This window comes from Danio rerio, chromosome 7 (genome assembly GCF_049306965.1).
Source record: "Danio rerio strain Tuebingen ecotype United States chromosome 7, GRCz12tu, whole genome shotgun sequence".
Lineage (NCBI taxonomy): Eukaryota > Metazoa > Chordata > Actinopteri > Cypriniformes > Danionidae > Danio > Danio rerio.
The window spans coordinates 31,175,738-31,188,206 of record NC_133182.1 but is presented as its reverse complement, the minus strand read 5'-3'; the positions used below and the strand labels follow the sequence as shown (position 1 = coordinate 31,188,206).

Here is a 12,469-nt window from a genome sequence, read left to right as displayed (position 1 = left end):
AACAATATAAATGGGGTCAGTAAAATTTTTAAAATATTTTTCAAACTCTATTATGCTCCGTATTTAATTTAAAAAAATATTGTGGAATATTATCACAATTTGAAATTCATTCATTCACTCATTTTTTTCCGGCTTAGTCCCTTCATTAATCTGGGGTCGCCACAACGGAACTTATCCAGTACTTGTTTTACGCAGTGGATGCCCTTCCAGCCGCAACCCTTCTCTGGGAAACATCCATACACACTCATTCACACTCAAACATTACGGACAATTTAGGCTACCCAATTCACCTGCAGCATGTCTTTGAACTGTGGGGGAAACCGGAGCACACGGAGGAAACCCACAGGAACGCAGGGAGAACATGCAAACTCCACACAGAAACACCAACTGACCTAGCCTAGGCCCAAACCAGCGATCTTTTTGCTGTGAGGTGACAGCACTACCTATTGTGCCACCGCGTCGCCACAATCTGAAATTATGATTTTTATATATTTCATTTGATCAAACGCTGCTTTTTTTCGGAGACATCACTTTAGTCCTCAGTGCCACATTATCCAGAAATAATTTTAAAGGTCCCATGAAATTTAAAAAAAAAAGAAGTTTTTTTAGATATTGGTATTAGTATTGTTAGTTTTTATGATATTTATAAGCTAGTGTGCCCCAAAACGGTGACAAAATTAGCATTTAGAAGATATAAAACTGATAAAAACACGTAAAGCTTGTAGTTTGGACCAAATGGATCAATGGTTATATTCACGTAACCTAACACGTTTCTCATCAAATCATAATTAATCAAATGCTCTCTAATGTTTGACATGCCCCACACCCTTGTACGCTTCTCATTTGCTTTTCATTTGATATGCTTGAGCTCAACCACACTCACTAACAGAGGTGTGATAAAACAAAACACTATTGGCTGTTTTAAAAAGGGGAGGGGCTACACTATGCCCCGCCCACTTATTGTGTTTCAGTTGAGATTGTCAAACATCGAATAAAAATACATATTCCAAAGCAATTCCTGGGGCCTTTAATCATTTAATATTGATCCTTAAAAGTGGGCTATTCATTAGATTTTCAAGAGCTTATTTTGTGGAAACCATTCTTATTTTTTATGAACAGATATTCATACAAGTTTATTGCAGATAAATATAAAAGCATCGTTGGTTAATAAAAGTTGTAAGAATAGAAAGATATAATGCATAGGGGTCAAAGAAAAAAAACAAGCAAACTATAAACAAATTTCCCTAGACTAAATGCTGGACAAAACCAAAATCCCTTCATCACGGTACAAATCTTAAAGATACAACACAGCCTTTGAAATCAGCAGAAAGAGTCAAAAAGAAAAGGATAAAAGAAAAAACATTCATATCTTTGCACAGTAAATTGTTCACAGTATAGGACTATATTTTGTAATTTCATAGTGAGACAATAAGTGACTGATGTGCTTGGCTTTAGCTGGAAATCACACTTTTTAAAAGCAAGTTGACATCCTTATTGTTTCACCACGATTCAAATATTTCATTTTGTTCTCTTTTTTTCAGTTCTAGTGTCTAGAATTCAGTAGGAAACTGTTCAGGTCTGTGCGGAATGTGATATGACAAAGGGTCATTTCATATAAGCCTGTCAGGACTCATTTTGGTACCCTGGTGACATGTCTGTTTATGGCTGTCAGAGTTCCAACACCCTTCTGCCATATTTCCGCCAGCATTGAAGATTCTCTCCTCCAGTGTGATGGACCTTGAATAAAGAGATCCGTGTTTGAACAGACTAACAAAATGGCTTGTTGAATTGCAGAAGGAGAAGAAGCGGGAGTTCAATTCTTACATGAAGGTAGATTAACGAATACACTTCTATATGCAAATTCACTGTTCTCCTGCTGATCAGGCCTCCCTGCTGTGGTCAGAGAGTTGATGCAGGGTTTCTGTGTCTGTCTGATGTTTCAGCAAAGAGGAATGAGAGACAAAGAGGGAGGTGAAGAACATGAGCAGCGGAGAAAAGACATAGAGGTTCTTTAACATGACCTTAACAGTAAACCTTAAGTCTTACAAGAAAAGGGTGCATGACATGGTTTTACTGTTTTTTCCACCCTGCTCCTTAGTTTTTCCATTCCTTAAAAAAGGTAAAACAACTGTGCTTTAGGTGGTCATTGGGGCAGTACTCTCAAGTACACATTTGTACTATATCTACCAAATAAACCAAAAAAATAAATGATAATAACAGGCCAATGAGTTCAGTCATACACATGGAATTTACACTTTGTGTTGCATTGACCTTTGAGTTTTAATTCAGCAAGCATTTTCTTTTAGACTTTATGGTATTGACCAATAAGAACAATGTCACAATGTAAACATACTTTAATACTAAATCGATCCCAATGTACACATTTTTAAAATACATGTATTTAAAAAAAAATTATAACAAAAAAATTTGCTGATGTTGATGTACAGGGGTTGAACAATGACTTAATATGCCTGGTTTTAGGGCGTCTTTTTGCAGCCAATACAGTATCAATTTGTCTTTGGAATGGAAGATACAAGTTTGAGGGATTTTAAGTCATTGTTCTTGCAGAATAGTGAGCTGGGGCCTCATTTATCAATGCTGTGTACGGACAAAAACTTTGCGTACGCCAGGTTTCACGCTCACGTTTGGATTTACTAACGATGAAATGAATGTGGGAGTGCGCAGGTCCACGCCAACTTCATGCCTGGCGTACGCACATTTCTTGTGAGTGTCTGTTTTATTTCCACTGGCGACTCCTAGAGGCAATTGTGTTAAATTGCACTCTACAAAATGTCTTTGAGCCATGCAACGACAGCTGTATGAGACGGGTTCATCCGCATGTCTAGCAGGTATATAAGGTTTCCATACCATGCAGTTGATCAGACAAACATTAAAGCACAATTTGCAGCAGTCGCTGTTTTTCCCAATGTAATCTACTGCACACACATTGCAATAAAGGCACCATCTGAGAATGGATTTGCATATGTGAATCAAAAACATTTCGATTCAATAAATATGCAAATAAAATATGATGGGGATGAGTTCATCAGACGCTGGATTCGAACCAGCGAGTTCATGCTCGAACATGTCAAAACATGTTGCATGTCTAACAAGCTACGCCACTTACGCCGTTAAAGCCACCTCAATTTTACACCTTTACATCGCACTATTTCTTTTTTAATCTACTCAGAACGATGTTTAGACCCAACTGTGTTAACCGCATCAGCTAAATTCTCCAACTCTATTTTTTTCTTTTGTTACTAAATTCCGGAGAACAAACTTGCAAATAACACTATTTTTCTCCGGTCTATTTCCGAAAGCAGCACCTTCAATTCACATTCTGTTTAAAGTTTCTCTTTTTGCTTGCTTTTGCCATTACTTTTTCGTTGGGTTTTGCCAAAGTAGAGTCATTAGCATATTCTTACGAGGGAGGAGGCAGGGAGGGGTTTTGCGCTCATGCATGTTGCATCCTCTTGTGTCCAATCTGCTGGATGTGTTTCATCCTTGGTGGTGTGCTGACATTACTCTGGATACATCACAAATACTTGCTGTCTTAGTCACAGATGCACCAGCGAGACTAACAATTTGTCCTCTTTTGATGTCACCCATAATGCAATAGTGTAAAATAGTGCAATATTTTAAGCAAAACTGTGCTATTACTCAGCTGATTAAACCCTTACTCTGCTCTTACTGGTGAAATGTGCGATCAATGACAATAGGCCAGCACGCTAGTCAAATTTAGCCATGAAACCTCCAACACTTAATTGGCCAGTGTTTCAGCTTCATTGTCCTACCCCTGTAAATTAATTATTCACATAAAAAAATCTAATAAGAATAATATCAGCTATAATAAACAGATTATTTTAAGATTAAATTGTTTATTATCAAATGAAAAAAAAAAACAAATATTAAGATATTTCGCTCTATAATAGAGTTACTTTTATTAAAGATGAGTTTGGTTATTTACTTTTAAAAGCACAATTATTCAAACAACACAGGGAGATTTCTCTTCATGAAGGATCCGCCACTGACAGATTAACATGATACTTCATAGGGGTGTCACGATTTCGATTTTTAATCGAAATCGATCGAAATTTATGCTCAATTTCGATTAACGAATCAAAAAATAGAATCGTTGATGCTGCCACGCCCCCATGTCACGTCAGCTTGGCTTGCCAAGCGGGGAAAAAACAGGCTTGTAGAAGTGCTTGTTAAACTGCAGAAGCAGGAGACCTGTTGACAGAACTTAAACCCGCTCCTCTTTCAGTGAAGTCGTCGGTGTGTAAGCATTTTGAATTTCCAGTGAGTTATGTTGACAACGTTCGTGTTGTCGACAAAAAAAAACACAGTTTTGCAAGCTCTGCTATGTACGTATTACGTACGGTTCATCCGATAGACAACACCGGCATCGCGATCCTCCGCCCGCCCCGTTGCAAATCCGCTCGCGAAAAGTACACACTCAGGCCCTGTTTACACTGTCTTTGTTTTTAAATGGCATTTTAGAACGACAACGATTTGACATCCACAGTGGCGTGTATCATTTCTGAGCAGCCCTCCTTCCTCTCTACCTCTGAAAATGCACATCACGTGACCACACAGACACAGACGCACACACAGCCATGCACTCGAGAGAGCAGGTCCAGGCAGGACTGCTTCAATCTTTCACTCACTTGTACTTAGTCATTTTAGCGAACACCTCAGATACTGTTGGCTGGTTCCTGTTGGTTGTGCGTCTTTTTTACCGACGCCATTATAACGACACAGATCACTGCCTATTCACGAGTCCCGCAGAAAAAGTGATTGACAGGTGGTAATTATGTGTGTATCTTGCCTTTATTCATTTACTGTATGATTTGTTTATGGGTAAAACAAAGACCATGCAGGTCAGGTAGTTTAAACGGTAGGCTACAAATAATTAATTGGTCATTAATTAATTATTCATAATTGAAAATGTAATCGAATTGAAGATTTGGAGAATCGTGACACCCTTAATACTTCATCTTCAATATGTTAAGAAATTAATTCTAACTGAAATGTGGAGGATGTGACAAGATAATTGACGACGCATAACTAAGCAACAAAACGTTCAATATCTTTACCCAAAGTAGTAGTCCATATAAGGTGTAGCATAAGCACTGAGCAGGCAAATTGGGAGACAGAAAGTGTTGCTTTTACTGAAAGTCTCTTTGGTTAACCAAAAATTATTCATCTATATCATCGTTGTTGTTAGAATCTTAAGTTGGGTAAAGAAATGCCAGCACAGATAGATTTTGAACAAGTTAAATCATTACATTTCCCCCTACACAAAGAACAAGCACACACGCTGTTCGTCCCCTTGCCCGACTCGCTCAAAACCACACGATTAATGCAGACTCTGATTGGCAAGTCATTCTGCAGAGCTCCATTATAGCCCAGCCGCTCTGCCCACTCCTGTGAGGAGCACAGCATGTTGAGCAGCTCGCTGGCGCTGTGACCTCAGGCCTGGACACAGAAAAAAGCCCCTAGCAGAACCCAGAGATATTTAAAACCAGCTAATCCCCCTGCATATATTCACACATCTACAAGAAAATCCACAAAACGCATATCAAATCATCCTGATACAAGTAGCAGCCGAGCTTTCTCGCAGCAACATCCTCCTTATCTACTGCATGCCATACATCAGAATGATCGGTAAGCTCTGCGGCTGTTTGACCACTGACCCTAAGGCTGGTTATCTTTGTCACCACACGTGTCCCTGCCCCATATATATTACTTTTTCATAACCATAATTAACACCGTTGAGCTTTCACATGCGCTGTCTAAGGAAAGATATCAAGGGTATGTGCTGCTTTCATAAATATTTACGGTTACCGGCATTAAATTTTAAGGTGTTGAAAATACTGTCCTACAAATGTTCCTCGTACAGTGCAGAGTATAAGGATGAAGAAGAGGGTTGTGTTCATAAGCTGCTCGGTGAACAGCAATGATGTAATTAAAACCACTATTTGTGTTTTATTCCAGATCAAAGGTCTAAATACTTATTAGGCATGGACTGGTATATGATTTTGACGGTATGATAACCTTGGATAAAAATATAAACGGTTCACTGTATTGTGATTACTGCTTTAATATATGCTCTTTTAAAATGTCTGGGTAAAAAACAACAACTTTTTTTACCCTTTGAACACAAAATAATTTATTTTAAGAATTTCTAAAATATTTTTAAATATTTTGGAGAAGTAAACATTGATTCATTTATTTTCTTGTCGGCTTAGTCCCTTTATTAATCTGGGGTTGCCACAGCGGAATGAACCGCCAACTTATCCAGCAAGTTTTTACGCAGCGGATGCCCTTCCAGCCGCAACCCATCTCTGGGAAACATCCACACATACACACACTATGGACAATTTAGCCTACTCAATTCACCTGTACCACATGTCTTTGGACTGTGGGGGAAACTGGAGCACCTGGAGGAAACCCACGCGAACGCAGGGAGAACATGCAAACTCCACACAGAAACGCCAACTGAGCCGAGGATCGAACCAGCGACCTTATTGCTGTGAGCTACCCACTGCGCCACTGCGTCGCCAGAAGTAATTAATTCTAATGAATCATTGACTTCTGCTGTCTTCATTTGGTTCAAAAACACAAATTTCTTTACAATTTAAAACCACATCTTTGGAGATCGTTTCTGCTGGAGATACTGTTGCCTTACTAAAAACAAAACGTAAAACTAATCTTACACGTACCTTAGGAAGGGTTTAGTAAAAAATGCTGTGGTTTTAAAACCTTGACTTTTCCAAAACACGGTATACCTTGAAAACAGTTATTGTCTCATGCCTAATTCATATTAAGTGTGAAAGGGATAGTTCACACCAAAAAAACGTGCTTTTAATTTACTCTAAATCTCAGCCTTCGCAAATGGTTTTCAGTTATATAAAAACGATTTTAGATGTTATACTAAGAAAAATTTAAGTACATTTATTATGTTAATGGCCAATTTTCGTTTCCAAGTCAACAATTAATTTGATATTGTTATATAAACCGGCTCATCGTAAGTAGGGATGTCCAGATCCGATCACGTGGCACAGAGTTAGACCTCTTTCTTGACTTCACGTGTGTGGCATGACATCACTTGGTTGCAGAGATGCGATTGATTAAACAACGGCAAAGTAAAGCAAGGAAGCAGCTTGAAGTGGAATACGCAAGTGTGTCTGCAGTCTGGGGGTATTACAAAGTTGATGACGACAACTTTACCATAGCAAACTGTAAACTATGTAAACTTGCGATTACAAGAGGTGGAAAGGAAAAGGCTACATTTAACACAACAAACATGATAAGGCACTTTAAAGACAATAAATAATATAAGAACATCCTGGATCTGTTTCTTCATTCTTCTTTATTCTTTTTTTATGTATTATAAAAGTATCGGATTGGGTTTCGATATCGGTAGATACTAAAAATTAAATGACTCTGACTCGAAGGCAAAAAAAAATCTTGTGGAAATATTTTTTGCAAAAAGAACTTATTTATACAGTGTAAAAAATATGTATATGGAAATGTTTTTACTTAAATAGTATTTTATTTTATTAATTAAATAATGTAATATATTTTATTTATTTTTTGGCATGTGTTTTCAATCACTTCCATGGACCCCATCAGCTCTTCCAGTGTCTTGCTGTTTCAGATTGCGTGAATTGTATTGCAATACTTCACAGTTAAAAACAAACCAAATGAAAATCTATCTATGTCTATCTATACAGTAATCAAACGAGGTAATTTTGTTAATATATGTATACACGATATACACTATTGGGTGTAATGTTATGTTATCATAAAAACTTTTATAAATAAAGAATAAAAATTATAATACAGGAATCATTAAATCTGGGATGACAAAAAGTAGTTTAAGCAAATGCACACACCCTGGTATTTCAGACGACAAAGTACATGAGGTAAAATAATACTACATTTAATTTACTAGCTTTTATCTCTCAAATTTCAATTTCATTCCATTCCAAGAGTAAGTTTCACTCCTAATATAGCCCAAATGAAAGCATGCCAAGCACTGCTACATACTGCAGAATTAAACGTGTACCCCAGCCAGTGTCTGAGCTCTTATTGAGATTAATTAGAAGAATACTCCAGTCTGAAAAACTAACATGGCAGAATTAATCAATACTAGTCAGAAACTAACAGCCTGTTGAAACATTTTCACACAGAACATCAACAGGCATAAGTGAGATGCAGATGAATTTGTCTGATCTCCTATTAAGCATTGGGCTTCTGCTGCATTAGCCTTCAAGAGGCAATTCACCAACCACAGCCTTTCATAGGTGAGTTCACCTGAGCTCAAGCAACGACGGGGCTTTTAAAAAGACCTTCTGTACTTTGAATTATCTATAAGCCATTTAACCTCGCATTTGGTGAATATTGCACCTCGGGCACCAGGTGAAGAGAAGGAGAATTGAATTATAAACTAAGAATCAGGCGCGCGATGTGATTGCTGACTCTGCAGTTGCTGGGGGTCGCAAACGCCACCACGTCCTCCTCTTCAGGGAAAGCTCACAAATAAGAAATACAATTTAAATGCAACTTACCGAGAATCCTGCCCAAAAGGGACACGAATGTCTCACCCTTGGAGATGTAGTAAGGGCCAAAGCGGCGAAACTGACGGCCAAAATGAGACTCCCGAGCACCATCTGAGAAACTCCCAGAGAAAGCATGATGCGAGTCCGGGTTCGAAACTCCCTCAGCCGGGAGAGACTGCGGGACAGAGACACCGGGCTCAGGGACCGACCTCTCGGCATTGCGCTGACCGGCATGGTGGTAAATAAACAGTTTAAATGAAGCCAAAAAACTTGGGTTAAATCAGCGAGCTTCGTTCGGATTTGCAGGACACCTCTGCGTTCAGTCGCTCCGACATCCACAACGTAAAGATGAATTCATAGCGTGTTGCCAAAACGCGCAGACCATCATCCCATTAAACCGGGCTCCTCACGATGTCCTACTCTCACTGTTCTGGCGGTTTTCAAGCAGGTGTTTCAACAAGCCAAATCCAAATTCATTTCATTAAGACAAAGAGGTGAGCTCTGCGTGAACGCGCGCTGTATACTCGTCCGCTTGGAGGGAACGCGCGGGATAGGTGATCCATCAAACCCCCGTTCGCAGCCGTGACAGTCCGTTAATGAAATCTCTCACTGCTCTGAACGGAAAACGTCTAAATAACGACGCTTACGTTCAAAGCAGCGAACTTCACATCTATCGCGCGCGCGAGTACCGTCTGCGTGTGACGCGGCTTGAGGTTCAACGACGCTTTGCCAACATCCGACTCCGGTGTGCGGTGATATCGCCGCTCGTGTGTTTACGGTGTTTCCGTAGAGCCGCAGCCTCGCGCTGTAGTCTCCTGTCATGTAGATGTGCGAGCAGGTGCTCGGCTGGAGGAGGCGATGGACCGACGTGCCGCCATATGTAGATCCAGATAAATGAACGCAGGCGACGAACTCGTTTGAGGAGCCATAAAAGCCAGAGTCCGTGAATGGATTTAATGAGTCTACTCAATCTTACTTATTATTCGTTTTGTTACTTTTCATTAAGCTGCCTTTAAGACCGAGCTTTTGCGTTCGGTTAATTTGCCGTTAAAGCAGTGTTAGCAAGGCATTGATATGATACCAAGTAGAATCGATTTATTGTGAACGTAATTATGTTTTATACAAGTTAACCTTACTTAGAAGTTAAAATATTTAAAATATACATCTTCGATAAAAGAAGGTAATTAGTGAGACGGATATACAGAAAGCAGATCTGGACCCAGATAAGGGAATGGAACGATGCAATAGAGATCTGTGCGTTCTATAGCGATTCCTCTGGAACTCCGGTCCGCGTTTTCAGTTTCTCGCTTCTCGAAACTAGCGAGAGAAATCCTTACCGAGCGCGGAATAAAATCGACTTTCAAGAAAACTGCTTGCTGCTTATAAAATCACTTCACTTCGCATTTTTAAGGAAAACCCCCAACGTTTTGACCAAACGAAAGAACTCTCTGTTGACCCTCTTCTGTAAATATCCGTTAACTTAACATGTAGACGTTACAGCACTGATGAGCCACATGAAATTCTGATCAAGCAATCAAATGTTTATATTTTGGCCAATCACACTTGAGGATCGGCTATTGATTGACACACAACTCTTTTTTTACATTTGTATTTATGATTACCAAAAATTACAGTTGGGTTTTTATAAGTTAGGTGTCCAATATATGTGGGGGGGGAAAAAAAAAAAAAAAAAAAAAAAAAAAATATATATATATATATATATATATATATATATATATATATATATATATATATATATATATATATATATATATATATATATATATATATATATATATACACACACACACACACACACACACACACACTGCGGAATATGGATTAAAACGTCACAAAACCAAACCTTTTTAAGTTTAGTGATCTCGTTTATGTCAAATGTTGGCTATTCATTGGTTAATTAACAGAACGAAGAAAAAGACACAAAAGCTAAAAATATTCATATGCTTTTCTGGTGCCTAAAAAGAAAATAAGAAAGAAAAATGAAAAGAAAGAAAATGTGTAAGAAGGAACGAAAATAGTATTTTAACTTATTTAGTTTTAATCATTATGGCTACATTGACTACAATTAAGACAGGACTTTTTTTATTGTTCTTCATTGTTGTCTGTTTTATACAGTAGGGGAGAGTGGAGACAATTGCAACACTTTTTGCACTTCCTTCAGTTTCTCAGAAAACTTTTTTTTTTTTTTTTTGGAAACCCAAAATTTTTATATAATTAACCCACATCTATTGAACACTCACCCACAATGTGTACATATGATAATATATGCAAATTTTATCTTAAAGTCAAACGTTGCAACTGACCCCTAGCAAAAAAAAAATAAAAATAAAAAAAAAATCAAAAACATCAGGTTGGATTTTATTTATGTATTTTTTGGTAAACAGATTAACTAAATTGATTAAATTGGTCATATAAATACAGTCCAATAAAAAAGAACTACTGTACTAAACTACAGAGGAACTCTGTCAACCCTGATTAAACTGCAATAGCCTTAACACTTGAGATCTATAGTAATTCAGAAGTCATTTAAAATATACGAATAAATAATGCTTCACAAAAACAGATTAGACGTAGATATGAGACGTTTTCTGAACATTAAAAATAAAATTTACACTCACAATTTACCACTCTCTAGTAGTATTGACTGCCTTGGTCAGTCGGATCAGCTGTGTTTGATTAGGGTTGGAGCAAAATTGTTCAGAGCTGTGGCCCTTCAGGAATCAAGTTTGAGACCTAGAATATGCTCTAGCTCAGGGGTGTCCAAATTTGGTCCTGGAGGGCCGGTCTCCTGCAGCTCCAACCCTAATCAAACACACCTGAACTAGCTAATCAAGCTCTTATTAGATGTATTAGAAACTTCCTGGCAGGTGTGTTGAAGCAAGTTGGAGCTAAACTCAGCAGGACACTAAAGCAGGATTGAGTTTGGACACCCCAGCTCTAGCTCATTTGTGAATGGAGAAATAAGACTTGTTGCAATTGCCCAATGTTGCAACAATCCACACTCTCTACCTGGCACACAGTTAATTGTAAAAATTAAAAATAAAAATAATAATAATGTAGCATAAAACTTCAATTTCAAATAGTTGCATATTAAACATGCCATAATATACAGACACTGACATTTTTCATATTTGGTAGAGGCCTATATGTAAGATACAGGGCACATGATTATTACAAAATTAATAGACCACATAAATCATCATACAGGAGTGTAAAAATTGGAGTGATGATTTACTGGCATGTTAAACTAATATGCATTAATTCTTACATTAATTCTTACATTATCATTCTTGTACCCTTGTTTCATTTATCTATAAATAGACTCAATAGTATAATAACATTAAAAAACTTCATGGTTTGGAGCTGTTGAAAACATTAGACTTATAAAACATATCGATTTATGTTGACTTATAAATAAGGGATAAATCACGTTCATTTATTAAACAAGATTTGCAATGTCATTAAGACCTAATGAAGATTTGATATTTTAACTAGGCATTAAAGCAGGGGTGTCCAAACTCCAAACTTAGCTCTAACTTGCTTCAACACACTTGCAAAGGAGAGAATACATAGTAAGAGCTTGATTAGCTCGGCCAGGTGTGTCTGACTGGAATTGGAACTAAACTTTGTGGGACTCCGGCCCTCTAGGACCGAGTCTGAACATCCCTGCATTAAAGTCACTTTTAAAATCGTCCAACACAATAAACGATGACATAAACTAAAGCATTCGCGCCCTCTGCAGGCCTTCGAGTGTCACTACTCAACACACTGCAGCGTTTTGTCGCAACAAGACATGTTTTCAAAGTCACCTTGCTCGCTCCTGTAGGTTTACTGCGGGACATTGCAAACACAATCTCTTATAAGACAGCAACACGGTG

At 38.0% G+C, this 12,469-nt stretch overlaps 1 protein-coding gene across 3 annotated transcripts in view; it reads right to left on the bottom strand.

Annotated features, from left to right (window-relative positions):
* Positions 1–9,301, bottom strand: part of fam189a1 (family with sequence similarity 189 member A1) — a 205,886-nt gene extending 196,585 nt beyond the window's left edge. For all 3 annotated transcript variants that reach the window (XM_073908638.1, XM_003198968.7, XM_068222641.2), the window contains exon 1: positions 8,580–9,301. Coding sequence is in view for 2 of the 3 variants with exons in the window: in XM_003198968.7 (XP_003199016.2) it covers positions 8,580–8,804 (225 nt within the window). In the remaining variant the exon portion in view is untranslated. The remainder of the gene's footprint in view (positions 1–8,579) is intronic.
* Positions 9,302–12,469: the final 3,168 nt, after the last annotated feature.